The 19,166-nt window shown below is 53.0% G+C and overlaps 1 protein-coding gene across 4 annotated transcripts in view; it reads right to left on the bottom strand.

Annotated features, from left to right (window-relative positions):
• Positions 1–19,166, bottom strand: part of ZFPM1 (zinc finger protein, FOG family member 1) — a 46,210-nt gene that overhangs the window by 15,678 nt on the left and 11,366 nt on the right. For all 4 annotated transcript variants that reach the window (XM_054170082.1, XM_054170080.1, XM_054170081.1 and 1 more), the window contains 2 exons: positions 7,789–7,920; positions 5,304–5,393 (listed from right to left, as the gene is read on the bottom strand). In XM_054170082.1, coding sequence (XP_054026057.1) covers positions 5,304–5,393; positions 7,789–7,906 — 208 coding nt within the window. In that variant the 5' untranslated portion in view covers positions 7,907–7,920. The remainder of the gene's footprint in view (positions 1–5,303; positions 5,394–7,788; positions 7,921–19,166) is intronic.

Raw genomic sequence — 19,166 nt, 5'->3', positions numbered from 1 at the left:
AGCTGGCAGGCGCTGGCAGCAGGGCGGGCACTGGCTGTGCCACGCATTGCCCAGGGGTGCCCTGCCCCAGCAGGATGCATCCTGATAAGGCTCCCTGGGACGTTTGTGTTTGGGGTGTTGCTGCACCTTGCTGGGACGTGGCCCCCAAGGGGTGTCCATCCCCAGGAGGTTGCCATCTCTAGTCCAAGGGTGCCTCTGTCCCCAGGAGGTCCCCATCTCCATCCCAAGGGTTCTCCATCCCAAGGAGATCCCTACACCCAGGAGATTCCTGTCTTCATTCCAAAGGGGGCACCAGCCCATGAAAGAAAATAGGAGCTGTGCCTGTGGGGATGGAGACAGAAATAAACACCAGGAATAACAACAGGAAGTGCTCAGGGAGATGGGAGAAGGAAAGCTTCCCAGCCTCACAGGGCTGCCAGGGATCCTCTGTCTCTGCTCTGTCCCTACTTATGGGGCTGCTGGGACCCCCCATTTTTACCCAGGCTGGTGGCAGGCAGTGGGTAGGGGTGTACTTGGGGGCAGGGGGGGACAGGAAGCCAGGGAGGGGAGGAAGAGGCCCCCGGAGCCGATGCAGAGGGGAGATATCCCCTCCGGAAAAGGGGGGGGGGTCACTGCCACAGCACCCATCTGCAGAAGGGGGAACACACTGGGACCCTTGGGGGAAGCACATTCAGAGAGAGGAGGGAGGTGGGAGCTCAGCTTCACATCAAGCTCCAAACCCCCTGATCCTCAGCTCCAGTGCAGGGTGGAGTGGCAAGGCAGCAGTGATTGACAGCTGTCAGTCATCATGAGCCTGGAAGCAGCATCTCAAGGCTCTCACCCCAGAAGGCTTGGCTCATTCCCAAGGGAAAATGGAAGATAGGATGGGGAAAGAGCAGGGAGAAACTGCCTGCATGTTTCAACAGCCTCCAGCACTCCTCAACGCAGAGATGTCCCTGCCAGGTGGTGGGAAAGGCTGGTGTGGGTGTCCCCCCATGCTGGGAGTGTACCTAAACTGGCCTAAGCATCCCTCCACCCCGCAGTGTCCCCAAACTGGTCTAAGCATTTTCTTTACTCAGCAGTGTCCCCAAACCAGCCTGAGAACCCCTCCACTCCAGCAGTGTCCCCAAACTGACCCAACTATTCCTACAACTCAGCAGTGTCCCCAAACTGGTCTAAGCATTCCTCCATCCCAGCAGTGTCCCCAAACCAGCCTGAGAACCCCTCCACTCCAGCAGTGTCCCCAAACTGACCCAACTATTCCTACAACTCAGCAGTGTCCCCAAACTGGTCTAAGCATTCCTCCATCCCAGCAGTGTCCCCAAACCAGCCTGAGAACCCCTCCACTCCAGCAGTGTCCCCAAACTGACCCAACTATTCCTACAACTCAGCAGTGTCCCCAAACTGGTCTAAGCATTCCTCCATCCCAGCAGTGTCCTCAAACCGTCCCAAGCATCCCTCCAGCCTAGCAGTTTCCCAAGGCAGAGGGCAGGGACCTGCAGGTACAAACCCCAGGCAGGACATGGTCCCTTTTGACATTTCCAATCCAGCACAGGTACCACCACACCTTTACTGGGACCAACTCCATCTTAACACCAAACCTTGGGTGCCAGCACATGGCTTTGCTAGGACCCCAATTCGGGGTCCCTGCACCCCAACTTCTCCCCACCACCCACAAGCTAACACAAACACAACTATCAGCTGCCCAGCCCAGCTCCCAGCGATAAAAAAGAAATAGCTGGAATAATTTTTCCCACCCACACATACCAGGGTAGAGGAGAAGGGGGAGTGATGGGAGGCAGGGGGGGTAGTTAGATGTGACGTGCAGCCAGCCACCCGGACGAGTTGTCCCCTCCTTGTCATGCCCTGCTCACCCCTGATAATAAACCTTGAGGTTTGCAGACAAACTCCGGGCAGCAGGAGATTATTCAGGCAGGAGTCGCGGCGCAGATAACCACAACCGAAGGCGAGCGGGAGGAGAAGGGGAAGGGGGAGCTGGAAGGAGGGGGAAGAAGCCAAGAAAACCCCCAAAGTTTGTAGTTTTAATTAGATGCACCCAAAAATATAAGTAGTTGCTCTGCAGCAGCTTGATAGTCCCTGGGTTGGTGGTGGGGGATGGCTTTGCGGGGTCATGGTTCTTGGAATCATAGAACGGATTGGGTTGGAAAGAGACTTTAAAGATCTTCCAGTTCCAAATCCTCTGCCATGGGCAGAGACACCTTTCACAGGTTGCTCAAGGCCCCATCTAACCTGTCCTTGGAGAGGTAGACGTGACCTGTGGGTTGTAATGAACCCAGAGCCATGGGCTATAGTTAACCCAGAACCATCATTACCACCCAGGAGCAATTAAACCCAGAACAGACACAGTCCAAATCCTCATGGAAACCCAAACAGTGAAGCTGGTGTGGGAAAAGGGGCAAAGAACCCCCAAGGAGCAACTGTTCTTTTTTGAGGAAGGTGGTGGGACATGACTGGAGGTCATGGAGAAAAAGCCACCCTGAGTTTGCTCTATACTTTCCATGTTGGTGCCCTGGTGATGTCCTTAAGGGGATAAAAGCCAAAAGCCTCATCCCACCTTGCAGAAAGGCAAGTGCTGGGAGGGCTACAGCTTCCCAGTAGCTCCCAGTAGGAATTCTCCAATGTCTTGTAACAAGGTTGAGTAGCCTGTTCCTCAGCAGGGCTCTGCTCTCCTCCATTGCCCTGTCCCAACACTACCATCGTGTAATTTAGTGGAGCTCTTTATCTTATCCCTCTGGGAAAAGTGGCCAGGCCAGTGATGGGAAGGGAGGGGAAGTGGAGGCTGTGGGTGCTCCTGAAAGTCTCTGCTACCAGCTCTGCTCCAGAGCAAACAAAAATGAGGGGAAAAGATGGAAACCTGGGGTACAGCAGAGAGCTGCTGGTGGGGAAGGTCTTGGGGGAATTTGGGGGTGGGCTGGGAGAAGTTAGGGTGGTTTGGGAGAACTGAGGAGGATGCATATCCTTCCTCCAGAGTCAGCTGAGGATGAAGAGGATGTAGGAGTGGTCACAGAGCATGGCCCTGCTGCATCCCAGGATCCTGTTGGGATCCCGAACCAAGTCAGGCTGTCCCAGCACCCCAGGTAAAGGGGCAGCACCTCTGTAAATGCTCTCAAATTGAGGAATACAGCCTCCAGCTTCCCAGGGATTTGCCTATCAGCTGGGTGACCTGCAACTCCCCTCCAGCAAACAAGGTCATCTCAAAGGTAAGCCAGAATCCTCCTTCTTCCTCGCTGGGGCCAAGGAGCCCCACAGCAAGGTCCTGGCACACCACGACAGCGAGCTGAGCGGGAAAGTCCTCAGGAGACCCAGAAGTCACAGCCAGGGGGGGATTTAAGCCTATAGCCCCCCAAAAAGAGCCAGAGGAAGGCGAGAACCCACAGGGCACAAACAAAGGCACTTGGAGGAGCCCACTTGTCAGGTTCCCCCTCCCCACAACCCAACCTTGAGGTGCCACATCTTGGCGGCTGCCATTGCTGACATACGGCGGATCCTGCCAGATAAAAGAAGAAAATTCAGGCTGCTCAGAGTTTCCCTTTTTTTTTTTTTTTTTCTTCCCTCTCTCTTCTTTTTTTTTTTTTCTTTCACCAGCTCCATCCCTGATAAGTGCAGAGCCTGCAGAGCTCCTGATAGACAGGGCTATCGCGGCGGTTGGTGCGAAAGGAACATCCTATCGCTGCGGCATCGCCGGACCGCCATCAACTCCCAGCCACACAGAAATTAATACCACTCCAATTACCAGCAGAGGAGATGGGCTGGGAGAAGGCGATAATAAAAATCTCTTTTACATAAAGAATGCAAATAACCAGGGAGGGAAAGCTGGGGGGAGTGGTGGGGAAGGGGAAGGCATGGCTGGAGAGGAAGCTTCTCAGGTCCTTTTGGGGAGCTCGTCTTGCTAGGGATGTGCAGCAGCATGATTGCCCCCCCCCCCCTACCTTCCCACAGGGCCTCTCCCCCAGGGTATAGGCTTTGGCACTGCAACCCCCCTGCTCCCCACCCTGCTTTGGGATGCCAGGGAAAGAGGTGGGGGGGAAGGGGGGGTGGGCAAAGGGCCGAGGAGAAGATAAGGAGGAGCCGGGGTGGCCTCGCAGCTCCTTCCTGCCCCACGCGCAGGAAGGGCTGGGATATCAGCGGGGCCAGCGAGAGCTTCCCCTCGGATGGGGCCATGGCTCCCCGTGGGGATTTCAGCAGCTGCAGCAGCGTGTGCAATGGCAGCTGGCGTTTCCCAGGGCTCCTCCTCTATCACCCAGCCCATTCCAAAGGCTGGTGGCCTTGGGGACGCATCTAGGACCTCCCCTCCACTGCACCCATCACCAAAGGGCAATTGCCGTCCTGCACCATAGAATCATTTTGCTTGGAAAAAGCCTTTAAGACCATCAAGTCTGTTAAGCCAGCCCAGCCAGGTCACCACTAAAACATGTCCCTCAGCACATCTCCATGGCTTTTCAGCCTCTCCAGGCATGGTGACTCCACCACAGCCCTGAGCAGCCTCTTCCAGGCCTTGACAACTCTCTTTAGGGAAGAAATTGTTCCTCACGCTCAACCTAAACCTCCCTTGGCACAACTTGAGGCCATTTCCTCTTATCCATCAGCGTCAGCTTTTGCCATTATGTGCTGCTCTGAAACCAGCTCCATCAGCACTGCCCAGCCAGGAGCTCCCAAAGGAGTAGCAAGGCATGGGTAGGAGCCCAAAAAGTGGCACATCCATCTTGGGGGTGCCTTGGCTCTCCCCATTCTCATCCCCATTCACCCACTGGGTGCCACCCCCAGCTGATGGGCACCCACAAACCCAATCTGAGCAGCAGAACCCCGACCATAACCCCATCAGCAGGTTGGTTTGGAGATAGTGGGGTGATAGGGTGTGGGGTGCCCACACGGCACGTCTGACCTCGCCGTGCTGCCAGGGCACCGGCGGCCCCAGCATGGAGATGCTGAGAGGGAGATAGAGGCTGCATTTGCTCCTTGGGGTTTTGATAACCATCACCAAACCACTTGAGCGTCACTCTTGTGGTTGGCAGCACCATCACAAAGTTGTCCTCATCAGCATGGGGTGACACAGGACGGGGTCCAAACTCTCCCTCATTGCTCCCAACTTAGTAAAAAAGCATCCCAACAGCAGCTTGGAGACATGGAGGACCACACCTATCATCTCATACCTCCTCTCCCAGCTGAAGTGCTGGCATTTGCAGCCTGCCCAGCATCCAGGCCTCCTCATATTGGTTTTTGCCAATGAAAGTGAACGTTCTGGGGCTGCTCCGGCTGGGAAACCAGGATGGAGCGGGATGACCGGCCGAACACGGAGGACTCACCAGGCCCATTCCAGGCATCTGGCTCCTGTAGGTTTTCTCCAGAATCTGCTTTCTCCAGCTCCTTTGGGCTCTCTGGAGTGTCTCTGGACTCTGCAGCAGGAGAGGGAAGGCAAAAGGTCTCAATCAGGCAATTTCTGAGGCAGCATCTCAGGAGGATCAAGCCCACCACATCAGGGACACCCTGGGGTCACAATGTGCCAAAGGAAGGTGTGTGTGTGTGTGTGCATGTGTGTGCAACCCTCAGGGATGTGCTTTGGGGGGGGGGTGGGTGTTCCCCTCAAAATCCATCTACAAACCCTCCATTGCCTAGCCATGGTGTCCCCTGTGACCCACAGAATGACCCATAAGGGCACAGGTCCATGAAGATGCTGAGGGGCCTGGAGCATCTCTGTGAAAGGCTGAGATGCCTGGGGCTGTTTAGCCTGGAGAAGAGCAGCCTGAGAGGGGATCTGCCCAGAGCTCAGCAACAGCAAAAGGATTGTGCCAGACATTTTCATTAGTGCCTAGAAACAGGATGAGGAGCAACAGGCACAAACTGGAACCTAGGAGGTTCTGTGAGGAGAAATACCTTGACTTTGAGAGTGCTGGAGCCCTGGAGCAGGCTGCCCAGAGAGGTAGCAGAGTCTCCTCTGGAAAGATTCCAAACCCACCTGGACATTGTGATCCTGGGCACCCTGCTGCTTTAGCAGGGGAGTTGGACAGAATGGCAGGGCTTGAAAGGAACCTCTGCAGATCACCTAATCATCTAAATTCCAAGCCTCACCATGCTGAGATTTGGGGATTCTATGACACCCGAGCCACGCTAGGCCAAGTCCCCACAACCCCCTTCTCCAAGCCCGCTCCAGATCTCCACCATGATTCCACGTCACCCAGTCCAGCCCAGCTCCCGTCATGACTCTATTTGTGGTGTATTCATAGCAACTTGATAACAATTATTTTCTCCATTAACTGCTGCTGGAGATGGAGCTGATAAGGGCCTATCTGCATATGACAGTGTGGAAGATTAGTGCCCAAAGTACATGTTTGCCTTGGCGTCCCGGGGCGGATAAAGCTGCGCGGAACCCAATCGATCGGGCGCCAGGGCGAACACCCAAGGGTGACGTCACCCACATTTGGAGATTATTAATACAGGTGATAAGCAGGAATGATTAACATCAAATAAATCAATCACTGGGTATAAAAGTCCTATTATTTTTGGCTATAAATCAAAGTGCCTTGGCATATCGATTTCTAGCCATCGCGCTGAAAGCTTTAGTGGCCGTTATTGCTGCTCGGCGTTATCTCTGCTATCACCTCCTTATCAAAGCAAGGCTAGTGCCAGGTGCAGCTGCGTGCCCGGGCTCTCGGCTCCCTTGCCCCTATCCTGCTTCTCCCCCTCCCCCCTCCCTGCCACCATCAGATAAGAACCACTCGCTTCTCCTTGCTGCTGAGCAAAGTTTGCATCCCTGCCCCGCTGTTGGCATCACCCCGCCGCTGGCATTACCCCGCCGCTGGCATCACCCTGGTGGGGTTTGGGGGATGCTTTGTTCTCCTCTCCCCCCTCTATTGCTGGTGGACGATGGTGGCAGGGTTTTTTTGCCATGAGCTCGGCACAGCCTTGCCCTGCTGTGGTTTATCTCAAAGGGCACTTGCAAACATGAGCTGATTAGGATTTGCCCCAACCTCCACAGGAAGGAACTTAAAGGATATCTGGGGAACTGCTTCAGCCCAGCCCTGAAACGCAGCCACCTCTGGGGTGGGGCACGGCACGGCACAGCACGGCGGCAGGCAGGCGACAGCAGGCAGGAAGCAGGCAGCAACGGCCATGGCCCCCCAGTTCACCCCCAGTTCACCCCAGTCCTATTTGTGGACCTACTTGGTGCCAATGCCTGTGGCCTCAGTGGCTGCTTTGCATTCTGAGAGTCACTTTGCACTCCCAGGAGTTAGTCTGCACTTTGGAGGGGTCACTTTGTACCCAAAAGAGTAATTTTGCAGCCCAGAGGGTCACTGCATCCCTGGGGATGGGCACTTTGCACCCCATGAAGTCACTTTACATTCCCAGGGGAGGGTTACTCTGTATCCCGGGGGGTCCTTTGCACCCCAGGGGAGTCACTTTGCATCCCTGGAGGGGGTGTGTGTCACTTTTTGCATGCTGGGGAGTCACTTTGCATCCTAAGGGGTCAAATTTCCATCCCAATGGGTCACTTTGCACCCCAAAAAGTCATTTCCTATCCTTGGGAAGGGTGTGACTTAGCACCCCAAGTGGGGTCAATTTCCACTCCTGGGAGTCACTTTACATCCCAAGGAGTTCAGGAGCACTAAACCAACTCCCCAGTCGTTGATAGGCGGGCACAATGCTTTGTTGGCTCATTATGACCACACACCACCAGCGGAGATGATGCCCAGTATGCCACCAAGCCCAGGAGGCTGCTGCGGTAGCACAGACTGTCCCTACAGTCAGGGGGCCACACCATGCTTGGCCTCCCATCATGATGGTGGGGCTCACCTTCGCTGCCAGGGGGGCTGGAGGTGTCACGTTCAGCAGAGCCCTCATGATCTGAGGCGCTCCCTTCCCTCTCCAAGGGGCTCTTGTCCCCTGCCAGTCCCTCCTCGCCTTCCTCCATTGCTGCCAGGGAACCTGCCAAAACACAGAGAGGCTGGTTAGAAGGGGGGAAAACAAATCCCAGTTGGGTTTTCCCAGTTGGGACATCGATACCAGTGCTTTGAAGGATGGCAAAGGGCCATTTCCATGATCCACCATGGGCACAGGGCCTGGAGAAGATGCCCAAGAGATGCTAAAGAAGATGCTCTACACCCCACAGGAAAAGAAACACCCTCCCTTGTCAGCCCAGCATTGCCCTGGGGTACCCTGTCCCCTTGCCAAAAGGGGCTTAGGGAGCCAACAACTTGCTCACAGGTGTCCCCAAGGGACGCCTAGTTTGCCCCCCAGACGCTGTGGGAAACAAGCCCTACAGGCACACGGCAAGGTGCCCAGCCCATGGCACCTCTCACCCACCCTTCCCACCCAGCAGCTGCCCCAGCTGGTGTGAGGGATCCAAGAAATGGTCCCCAGTGCCCCTTGACTGATGGGGATACCCATGATGGAGCCCCACCACTATGCCCATAGCTCTGGGCAAAGGGAGATGGTGCTGTGAGGGCACAAGGTTGCCAGCAAGGTATGTGGAGAATGAAAATGGGGTGAAAGCAGGGTAAAAAGGGGTGCATAGAGGGTGCAAGAGTGGCACATGGAGAGTGCAAACAAGGAGCACCGAGGGTGAAAATGGGGTGCATGGGAGGTTCAAATGAGGGCAGATGGAAGGTGCAGATGAGGGCACAGGGTGCAAACAGAACACAAGGGTGCAGGGGCGGGGGTACACAGTGGAAATGGGGTATGTGGGAGTTGTAAATAAGGGCACAAAGGGTACAGAGGACATGGGGTACAGGGGGTGCAAACTCTGGTGTGTGGAGGATGCAAACGGGGCTAGAGGGTGCCAATGGGCCACGCAGAGGGTGAAAATGGGGTACACGAAGGGGACACCCTAGCAGTGCCCCCCAGAACAGCCCTGCCGGCCCACGCTGCCGTTTCCACGGCAACGCAGCATGCCGGCCAGCGCCGAGCCGAGCCGGCCGCCAGGCAGCGGCAGCACACACGAGGTGCGCGCCGCACGACGCCGTGCTGAGGGGGCTGCCCGGTGCCCCGGCCCGCAGCACCCCGCCGAGCCTGGCACCGGGGCAAGGGGAATGGCACGGTGACAAACCGTCTGCAGACCTCAGCCGCTCTCCCTGACTCCAGGCATGTATATTTACAGCCGGAGAACAAAGAGCCCATAATCTATACAAAGCAGACAACAATGAGCGTGGATAAAGAGGCTGCGGGAGAAGGGAAGGCAATTTATTCTAATTCTGCTAATTTCAGTTCCAGCACAATTAAAAAGGCTCTGATAATATTCAGAAACAATCGCCAGCTAACAAATCGTTTCTCTCGCTGTAAATGAAACATTGTTAGGCTAATTTCTTCCTTCACGCCTTCACGGCTCGTGGGCTTCTGATAAAGTTAACCCAAATCTCGCCTTGCTTCGCGGCTTGGCACCTCCAGCCTGGGCAGGGAGGGATAGATGGAGGCAGGGAGGGGTGGATGGGGCCAAGGAGGGATGGATGGGCTTTGGGATTGCGTGTGGCACCCACCCAGGGGTGCCCAGACCACCCACATCTTGCCCCATAACAGGAGAGAGGAAAGGATGCTGCATATAAATGAGATTGCAAAGAAGCTGGGGTTTGGGTACCGCCGTGTCACCGAGTGCCTGTGGGGATGATGGGTGGCTGGGGGCATCCCAGGGTTGTGTCATTGTGGGCCCTGGATGCATCCTGGCATTATGTCACTGTGGTCCCTGGATACAGCCTGGCACCATAGCACTGCAATCCCAGCAGCATGGCACTGCAAATCCTGGATGTATCCTGGCCTCTTGTCACTTCAATCCCAGCACTGCATCCCTGCAGTTCCTCGATGCATCCACGCATTGTGGCACTGCAATCCCAGCACTGCATCACTGCAATCTCAGCACTGCATCCCTGCAGTTCCTGTATGCATCCATGCACTGTGTTGCCACAATCCCTGGATGCATCCTGACACCATTTCACCATGACCCTGGCAATGCATCACCACAATCCCTCGGTGCATCTGGGTACCATATCTCTGCAGCACCTGGATGCATCCCAGCACTGTCTCACCACAGTTTCTGGATGCGTCCTGACACCATTGCACCATGATCCTGGCTCTGTATCACTATTATCTCTGGATGCATCCCTGCGCATTGCCAGTGCAACCCCAGCAACACAGCACTGCAATCCTTGGATGCATCCTGGCACCGTGTCAGCATAATCCCTGCATACATCCTGGCACTATGTCACTGTGATCCTGACACTGTCTCACCATGATGGCAGGGTGCATCCCTGCACCATATCACCACAATCTCTGGATGCATCCTGCCACCATGCCACTGCAATCCCTGGATGCATGCCAGCACCTAGCCTGTCCCACCATGACATTTCACTCACCCTCAGGGGTTGCTCTGTCCCCTGGCACTCCTGGCTGTTGGGGTTAACTGAATTACTTGACACCAAGGGGGGGAAAGAAGGAAAGAAAGGAGAATAAAAAAGGGGTGGGGAAAGAGGAAAGAAGAAAAAAAAAGGGAGGGGGAAAGAAGGAAAAAAAGGGAGGGGAAGAGGAGAGAAGGAAAAAAAGGGGGGGGGGAAGAGGAGAGAAGGAAAAAAAGGGGGGGGGGAAGAGGAGAGAAGGAAAAAAAGGGGGGGGGAAGAGGAGAGAAGGAAAAAAAGGGGGGGAAGAGGAGAGAAGGAAAAAAAGGGGGGGGAAGAGGAGAGAAGGAAAAAAAGGGGGGGGAAGAGGAGAGAAGGAAAAAAAGGGGGGGGAAGAGGAGAGAAGGAAAAAAAGGGGGGGGAAGAGGAGAGAAGGAAAAAAAGGGGGGGGGAAGAGGAGAGAAGGAAAAAAAGGGGGGGAAGAGGAGAGAAGGAAAAAAAGGGGGGGAAGAGGAGAGAAGGAAAAAAAGGGGGGGGAAGAGGAGAGAAGGAAAAAAAGGGGGGGAAGAGGAGAGAAGGAAAAAAAGGAGGGGAAGAGGAGAGAAGGAAAAGAAGGGGGAAGAAAGGAAAATAGGGGGAAATATGTGTAAAAAAGGGAAAGAAGAAGTAAAGGGAATAGAAGCACAGGAAAAAAAGAAAGACTTAAAAAAAAAGGGGGGGGAAATAAGGGGGGGGGAAATAAGGGGGGGAAAAGGGAAAAGGAAAAAAAAATAAAGGAAAAAGAAGGAGAAAAAAAGCGAAAGGCAGCAAGGGAGGGAGAGGGAGCGCGGAGCAGGGAGCGGCGCGTCACTTCCCCGGGCTTGCTGGAAGCCCTGCACAGTTATCACCGCACACAGCCTCCCTCGGCTTGCCTGATCTGTCTATTCTTCATTAAGCAAATACGCCGAAATGGAAATGAAAACATAATAGCTATTTGATTCTGGGCGAGATATTTTGCATATTGGTTGGGTGCTGATAGCGGAATTTCATCAACTCCCTTTTTTCATGCTTTAAAACTGAATTACTGAGCCTGGCTTTACAGAGAGAAGAGGGGGAAGAGCCAAAAAAAAAAGGCAAAGAAACCCCTCTCCCTTCCAAGATGCTCTGCTCTGACGATTAACTCTTCTCTCTGTTGTGTGTGGGGCTTTTTTTATATTGATAACAAGGATGGAGTCTTCTTTTTTTTTTTTATTGTTATTAAAAAAATAAATTGTAGTGACTAAAAAACTTGCAGGAAAGCGGCAGCCATGTGCCCGGGGTCAGGGCAGGAGGGTTTGGCATTCCCAGGGCTTTCTCCAGCGGATGGGAAACCCACCTCGTTACCCAGGTGATGAAAGCGTGGCCAGCAGGAGCAGGGAAGTCATTGTGTTGCTGTGCTGAGCTCTGGTTAGGCCACACCTTGAGTCCTGTGTCCAGTTCTGGGCCCCTCAGTTTAAGAAAGACATTGAGACTCTTGAACATGTCCAGAGAAGGGCAACGAGGCTGGGGAGAGGCCTTGAGCACAGCCCTACAAGGAGAGGCTGAGGGAGCTGGGGTTGTTTAGCCTGGAGAAGAGGAAGCGCAGGGGAAGATCTTATTGCTGTCTACAACTACCTGAAAGGAGGTTGTAGCCAGGTGGGGGCTGGTCTCTTCTCCCAGGCAACCAGCACCAGAACAAGAGGACACAGTTTCAAGCTGCACCAGGGGAAGTTTAGGCTTGAGGTGAGGAGAAAGTTCTTCACAGAGAGAGTTGTTAGCCATTGGAATGTGCTGCCCAGGGAGGTGGTGGAGTCACCATCCCTGGAGGTGTTCAAGAGGGGACTGGATGTGGCACTTGGTGCCATGGTTTAGTAGTCATGAGGTGTTGGGTCATAGTTTGGACTTGATGATCTTTGACGTCTTTTCCAACCTTATTGACTCTCTGATTGTGGCAGAGGTAGGAATACAGCCTCCTGGAGTGCAACTTCCTGGAATCAAACCTCCTCAGGGTGGTGGTGCTGTCCCTGAACCTCTTTGTTTCCCACCCCCCAGGCCCCCTGCCCCCCCAGTTTTGCAGCCCTGGGGAAAAGGCTGCAGGAGCAAGCATAGGGGTTAGTATTCCCTAGGGAAAAAGTCGTTAAAGAAGGGGGTTGGCCACTCCTGAGCATCACCCAGGTAATGATGGGATCATTTCCCTCAAATTAAGGTTCTCCCAGGGCAGGAACAATGAAGCTTTTCTTGATTCTTTGCGCTTGGCTGATAAAATGAACTAAAAGGAAAAATAATAGGGAAAATCCAAAAGGATGAGGGGGGACACACACATCTCTGGGCTGCCAAGAGTGAGACCCTGGACGCTGCAAGAGCCGGCACACAGACAAGAGCAAAGCGATAAGAGGCTTCGATAACAGAGAGAAAATAGCAACAGCTCCAGACTTTCCCACCGGCTCTGGAGCGGGAGGAGGAGTCCCCGTGGTGGGAAGCAGGTCCTGGATCCAAAGCATGTGCAGGCTAGGCTGATCTGCTGGGAAGCAGATCTGCTGGGAGAAGGATGGGAGTGCTGGTGGACAATGAGTTGCCCATGAGTCAGCAATGTGCTCTTGTGGCCAAGAAGGCAAATGGTCTCCTGGGGGGCATGAAGAAGAGTGCGAACAGCAGGTTGAGGAAGGTTCTCCTGCCACCCTACCGTGCCTTAGGGAGGCCACACCTGGGGTACTGGGACCACTTCTGGATTCCCCAGTTCAAGAGAGACAAGGGAGCTACTGGAAAGAGTCCAGTGGAGGCTACAAAGATGCTGAGAGACCTGGAGCATCTCTGTGAGGAGGAAAGGCTGAGAGACCTGGGGCTGTTTAGCCTGGAGAAGAGCAGCCTGAGAAGGGATCTGCTCAGTGCTCAGCAAGAGCTAAAGAGCCTGTGGTGCCCAGCAACACAACAAGCTGTATCGAGCACAAACTGGAACCCAGAAGAAGAGAAGAGAAGAACAAGAGGTTTCCCTTGAACTTAAGGAGAAACTTCTTCGCTATGAGGTTGCTGGAGCCCTGGAGCAGGCTGCCCAGAGAGGCTGTGGAGTTTCCTTCTCCACAGAGATTCCAAACCACCTACATTGTGATCCTGTGCAGCCTGGTGACTCTGCTTTAGCAGGGCATTTGGAGTAGATGATCCCCAGACCTCCTTTCCAACCCCCCCATGCTGGGATTCTGAGGGGAGCGACTTTCCTTCACTGTCTTGTGTTCATCAGCTAGCAGTGTTTTACAGTTCATCATCCTCAGGAAGGGCTTGGGGAGCCAAGAGGTGAGGATGAGAGCCCAGAGCCAGGCAGCCGGACACCCTGACCTCACCTACTGACAACCCAAAGCTGAATGTGCAGCAATTCCCCAGGGTGCTCAGCTCTGGGGTGTCACACCCCAGGCACTAGGGGACAAATGTGATGTCCCCAGCATTACCAGAACCATGTGGGCAGCAGAATGGAGGTTCTCTTCTCCATCCTTCCAGCTCTTCCTTATCCCTGTGCTTACCCTGAATCCATCTTCTAATTAAAAATAAAGTATAATAATCATCATCATCAACTAATATGCTCTAAAGGAGCAGTGTGAAGCTCCCCATCATGATGTGAGGAATCCAGCTCAGTGATTGCCTCCTTGAGCCCCTCAACCGCCTTATTGCCCCCAGATTTTGCAGTCATGAGGAAAGGATGTGGGAATGGGCACAGGGGTTGGTATTCCCTGAGGAAAGATGCCCTTGAAGAGGATTGCAGCCACTCGTGATCCTTTCTCGCTCTGGTGATTTGCTGGGATCCAGCCCAGCGAGGGGATTCCCTAGCGTCTTATATAGGTTTGTGCCACGCTGGCACTGCAGCAGAGAGCAACCTGGCCTTCAAATCCCAAACCCACCCATATCTGATGGGACACAGCCTGCCCCTTCTCACACAAACTTTCAGCTTCTGGAATCTATTCATATTTGCTTTTCCCAATGACCTCAGGTGCCCCTGAGCCCATTCCCAAGGGACTGGAGACGCTGAGGGCAAGTGAGGTTTTGATGGCTGAAAAATGTTGCTGGTCCCCAAAAGTCATAATCCAGCAGCTTAATATTTTCCCCCTCCTTTTGGTTGATGCTGTTGGGATGCAGAATAAACTATAATGCTCCCCAAAAATGGGGATCTCGTGGTGGAGGAATGGGGGCTGAGACTCCCCCCACCTTTACCTCCCTAGACTTCATCTTTGGATGAAAATTAACCTTTTTGCACACAAACCAACTTTCTCCTCTATCAGCCCAACTGCAGCATCCCAGGACTGTGTCCCTCCCAGGGAGATATCAGCACATTAAATATCAACCCCATGCATGGAGCTGATAGCGGTTGGGGCCAGCCCCAGCAGCACCTATCTCTAATTTGGGGCCCTTCTCCATCACCTCCCTGGGATAAAACTCACTCTTCCCCATCCCATGGTGTCCTGGGTTAAGAGGGTGAGGAGAAAAGAGAAAAGAATGAGTGGGGAGGTGGCAAGTGGAAGGGGGAGGATTTGTAACAACTTGTTATTAAATTAAGCTGAATTTATCCAGGAGGGGAACGAAGGTTAGTGGGAGGTGCTGGGATTGCTCATGGAAGGGGGGGTGTCTAGTAATAATTTATTATTAAATTAACAAAGGATTGTTAAATTAAGAAAGGATTATTGAATTAAGAAAGGATTATTGAATTTATTTTGTATTTAGGACTCATTTTTCCAAGAGAGGAATAAGGATGGGGGGGAGGGAGGGTGGGGGAGAAAGTGGAGGTGATGAGGGATGCTGTGATTGCTGGGGGTGGGTGCTGTGAATGGTCACTGAGGGGTAATAGCAATTATTTATTAAGACTTAGTAATACAAAATATTACCATTATTATAAATTATTTAATAATAACAATACCTTGTTTAGCTCTAATTTATCCAGGAGGGGAGTAAAAGATAGTGGGGGAATGGAGGTGGTAGGTGATGCTCCAATTACTGATGGAGGAGGGGGGTTATGAGTGCTGCAAATGTTTATGGGGGGGTATTGTAATAATTTATTATCAAGTTTATTAAGCATCTAGGCTTAATTAGTCCAGGAGGGGAATAAAGGACAGTGGGGGAATGGAGGTGGTGGGGGAATGCTGTGATTTCTCATGGGGGGGGGGGGGGGGGGGGGGGGAAAGGGGGGGAAGGGGAGGGGGAGTAGGATGCTGCAAGTGCTCACAGGGAGATGCTACATTTATTGATGAGGGGGTGGGTGGGTGCAGGTGCTGTGAATGCTCATGGGGGAGTGTGGGGGAGAGGGAGAGTACCATAACAACTTGTTATTAAAATTATTGATTATTGAGGTTTGATTTATCCAGGAGGAGACTGGAAGATCCTGTGGGTATGAAGGTGGAGGAAGAATGGAGGATAGCAGGGGGTACCGTGGGGCTGTGTGTAGGAAGTGTAGTATTAAATTGTTATATGAAAGTATTTAGGACAAATATTTCCAGAAGAGAAGTAAAGGATTGGGGGTGGGGGGTGGGAAATGAAGGTGATGTAGGAATAGTGGGGGAATGAAGGATAGTGGGGGGGGTGCTGTGATTTCTCATGGGGGGGGTGTGTGTATTAAATTTAATATTACATTATTATATAAAGTATCTGGGACAAGTTTTTTTGCCAGGAGGGGAAAGAAAGGTGGTGGAGGAATGGCGGATAGTGAGGTGTGCTGTGACTTCTTCTTGGGGAAGGTACTAAAATAATACTAAGTTTACAAAGCTATTTAGGACAAATATTTCCAGAAGGGGGATAAAGGATCGTGGGGGAATGAGGGTGATTTGGGAATGGAGGGTAGTGGGGGAATGAAGGTGAAGTGGGAATGGAGGGTAGTGGGGGTCCTGTGATTTCTCATGGCAGGGAGAATGCTGCAACTCCTGCTGGCGGGGGGGCTGAAGTTCACATCCACACACCAACCACCCTAAACCCACCCCCAGGTTACCATCCTAGGCCTGACACATGAACAACACCCCAAGCATCCCTCCTTGATCCAGGACAACACTTCCCAGTGGGAAGCTTTAGTTGAGATGGAAAGATGCCGGGAAGCAGCCGAGCCTGAGGAAAAAAAAAAGAAAAGAAAAGGAAAAACAAAACAAAACAAAACCCAACAACCCACTTTGCAGATAGGGGAAGAGATTGGTTTCAACTGGAGCTGCTCCCCCCTGCCAAGTCCAGCTCCTATCTGTGCGGGGTGCAGTTACTTAACATTCATCACGGCTTGAACTCTGTAACTTTATCAGCGGGCGAGCATGGCGCCGGCGCCGAGCCCAGCCATTCCCGGCGCTCCGATAGCTCCGATAAGCAGCTGATAGATTACAGGAGATTGCTTCAACTTCAGGGGCCGCGATTACCAAGCCCAATAGGGAGGGAGGGAGCAGCTCCAGCATCAAACGGCAGCTCAGGGATGGGAGGGGTGTGTGTGTGTGTGATATTAATGATGGGAATGAGAAGGCAGGGACAATGACAATCATGGAATTGCCTGGTTGGAAAAGACCTGGAGATCATTGAGTCCAGCCACAACCTAGTATCTCCCTGTACACAACTGACTGACCGTGTCCCTAAGGAAATCACCCAAACATCTTTTAAATATATCCAGGGGTGGTGACTCCACCACTGCCCTGGGCAGCCTGTTCTACAGGTCATCATTAAGGTAGGAAACGAGCTCTAAGATCATCAAGTCCAAACGTCAACCCAACACCACCATGGCCATTAAACCGAGTCCCAAAATGAAGTGAGGAAAGAGAGGAAAAGTGTAACACAGCTGTCCCAGTCTCTGTCCCTATCTCCCACACATCAGATGGATGGGAGCAGATTGCTCCACAAGGGCATGTGATACTTAACGTGGTCCTTCCCAGCTGGCAAGAAGATTATGCTCGAAGTACAGGAGGGAAACTGAGGCAGCTAGTGGGGCCTCTCTGCAGCTGGCAGAGACAGGCTGGTCCCTACTGGGAACACTCAGGGGTGTCCTCCATCCCAATCCCCATGCAAAAGTAGTTTGAGATGTTTAACGCCATGCTGACCTAGGCAGGATTTGGGCAGCCTGGTGCAAATCCAAGCTGGGGAGCAGCTGGAGACCCTGATAATATGGGAAAAAACTTCATCCATGAAGATCAGGCTCCACATGTGCACGAGTGTGCAAGGTGGCACCAATGTCTGAGGTGGCATGGACATGCAAGGTGGCACCAAGCTCCAACGCTCACCATCACCACTTCAGCTCTAGGTGCCTTCCTTGCTGCTGGCCAAAAGGAGCTTTTCTGGGCAATCCCCCCTCAATTCCAGTACTTTTTCTCCCACCTGGAATAAAGCTGTTGCAGCTGGGAAAGGCTGGGAGCAGGGCGGGGATGCTTGCCTGGTGACAGGGCCCAGCAGAGCACATCAATACCAGGTGACGGCGAGGCCAGAGGTCAAGCTCTTTGCTAATCTAGCGACAAATTACCCTGGAGATGCCACGTCAGAGCCATCCCCCTCCCCATGAGAAGTGCTTCCAGGTGCTGTTGGGTCCATCCCACTGTTGGGACAGACTTCAACCTCAACCCTAAGCCTTTCAGTTCATGAGAGCACCATGTGAGGACAAGCATAATGGAGGGATGGGGGACATGGTCCAGAAGACCACCAGACCCACCACCAAAGACACTCTGTTTGAAGTCTCCCTCCTGCTCCCAGTCCTTCCAGCACGCCCAGTACCACCTGCTAATGCCATTCTGGACCACTTCAGGGTCTCCACTTAGCACTGCACCACCAAAAAACAGGGATCAGGAACAGAAAAAAAAGTACCCCAAGAGGCTACACCACAGTTGGATGACCCATCTGCAAGAAGCAGCATGGGCTGCTGGCACCAAGCCTGGCAGATGAAGGTCACAGAGGCTGTTAGGACAGCACTGTCCCAGCAAAACCCTGCTGATAAGACCTTCCTCTTTGTTGGACCAGCACAAGCAGCACAACCTTTCCATCAGCAGCACCTTCAACCCTCCTCTTCCTCCAGCTCCTAGCAGCGTGGCCGTTCATGCCCGATGCCGAGTTTGCTCCGTGCAGCCCTGTGTGTGCCTGAGCTGCCTCTTTTTTCCCCCACCCCTTTCTTTTTCTCTTTTTTTTCTTTCCTTTTTTTTTTTTTTTCCTGTTCTTGGCATTTTGGTGGAGCGAGATAAGAGTAAAAAACAACAGAGCTGCTCGGAGAGTGAAAAAGGGAGATAGATAACACAGATACTGACTCCTACACAAAACAGTCCTGGCTTTATCACTGCTTTTTATCACAGTTCCCCTGAAAAAAAAATAAAGAGAGCAGCCCAACTGGAATGGGGCAGCACATTAAAAAATGAACTTTATGCTGTTTGCTCTTTAGTTTTATACTGAGATGAAACAAACTTAGATTCTCACAGTCGATACCTTTGCCAGTGTAAGGAACCAAAAAGAGTCTGGAAAGCCCTTTTTGCTCCAGTGGGGATGAGGGGTTTAGTGGTTTATAAGGGTTAAAACTGGGTGGGTGGGTTAGTGGGATGAGGCTGGGTTTAAAGTGTCCCACTGGAGTGGGTAGCATGTCACTAAACTGGGCGCCATCCTGCTGGATCCAACAGCATCCCACTAAACCGGGTGCCATCCTGCTGGAGCCAACAGCATCCCACTAAACTGGGCGCCATCCTGCTGGATCCAACAGCATCCCACTAAACTGGGCTCCATCCTGCTGGATCCAACAGCATCCCACTAAACCGGGTGCCATCCTGCTGGATCCAACAGCATCCCACTAAACCGGGTGCCATCCTGCTGGATCCAACAGCATCCCACTAAACCGGGTGCCATCCTGCTGGATCCAACAGCATCCCACTAAACTGGGCGCCATCC

The sequence above is a fragment of the Dryobates pubescens genome, chromosome 19 (genome assembly GCF_014839835.1).
Source record: "Dryobates pubescens isolate bDryPub1 chromosome 19, bDryPub1.pri, whole genome shotgun sequence".
Taxonomy (NCBI): Eukaryota; Metazoa; Chordata; class Aves; order Piciformes; family Picidae; genus Dryobates; species Dryobates pubescens.
This window is presented reverse-complemented; position numbering and strand designations above follow the sequence as displayed.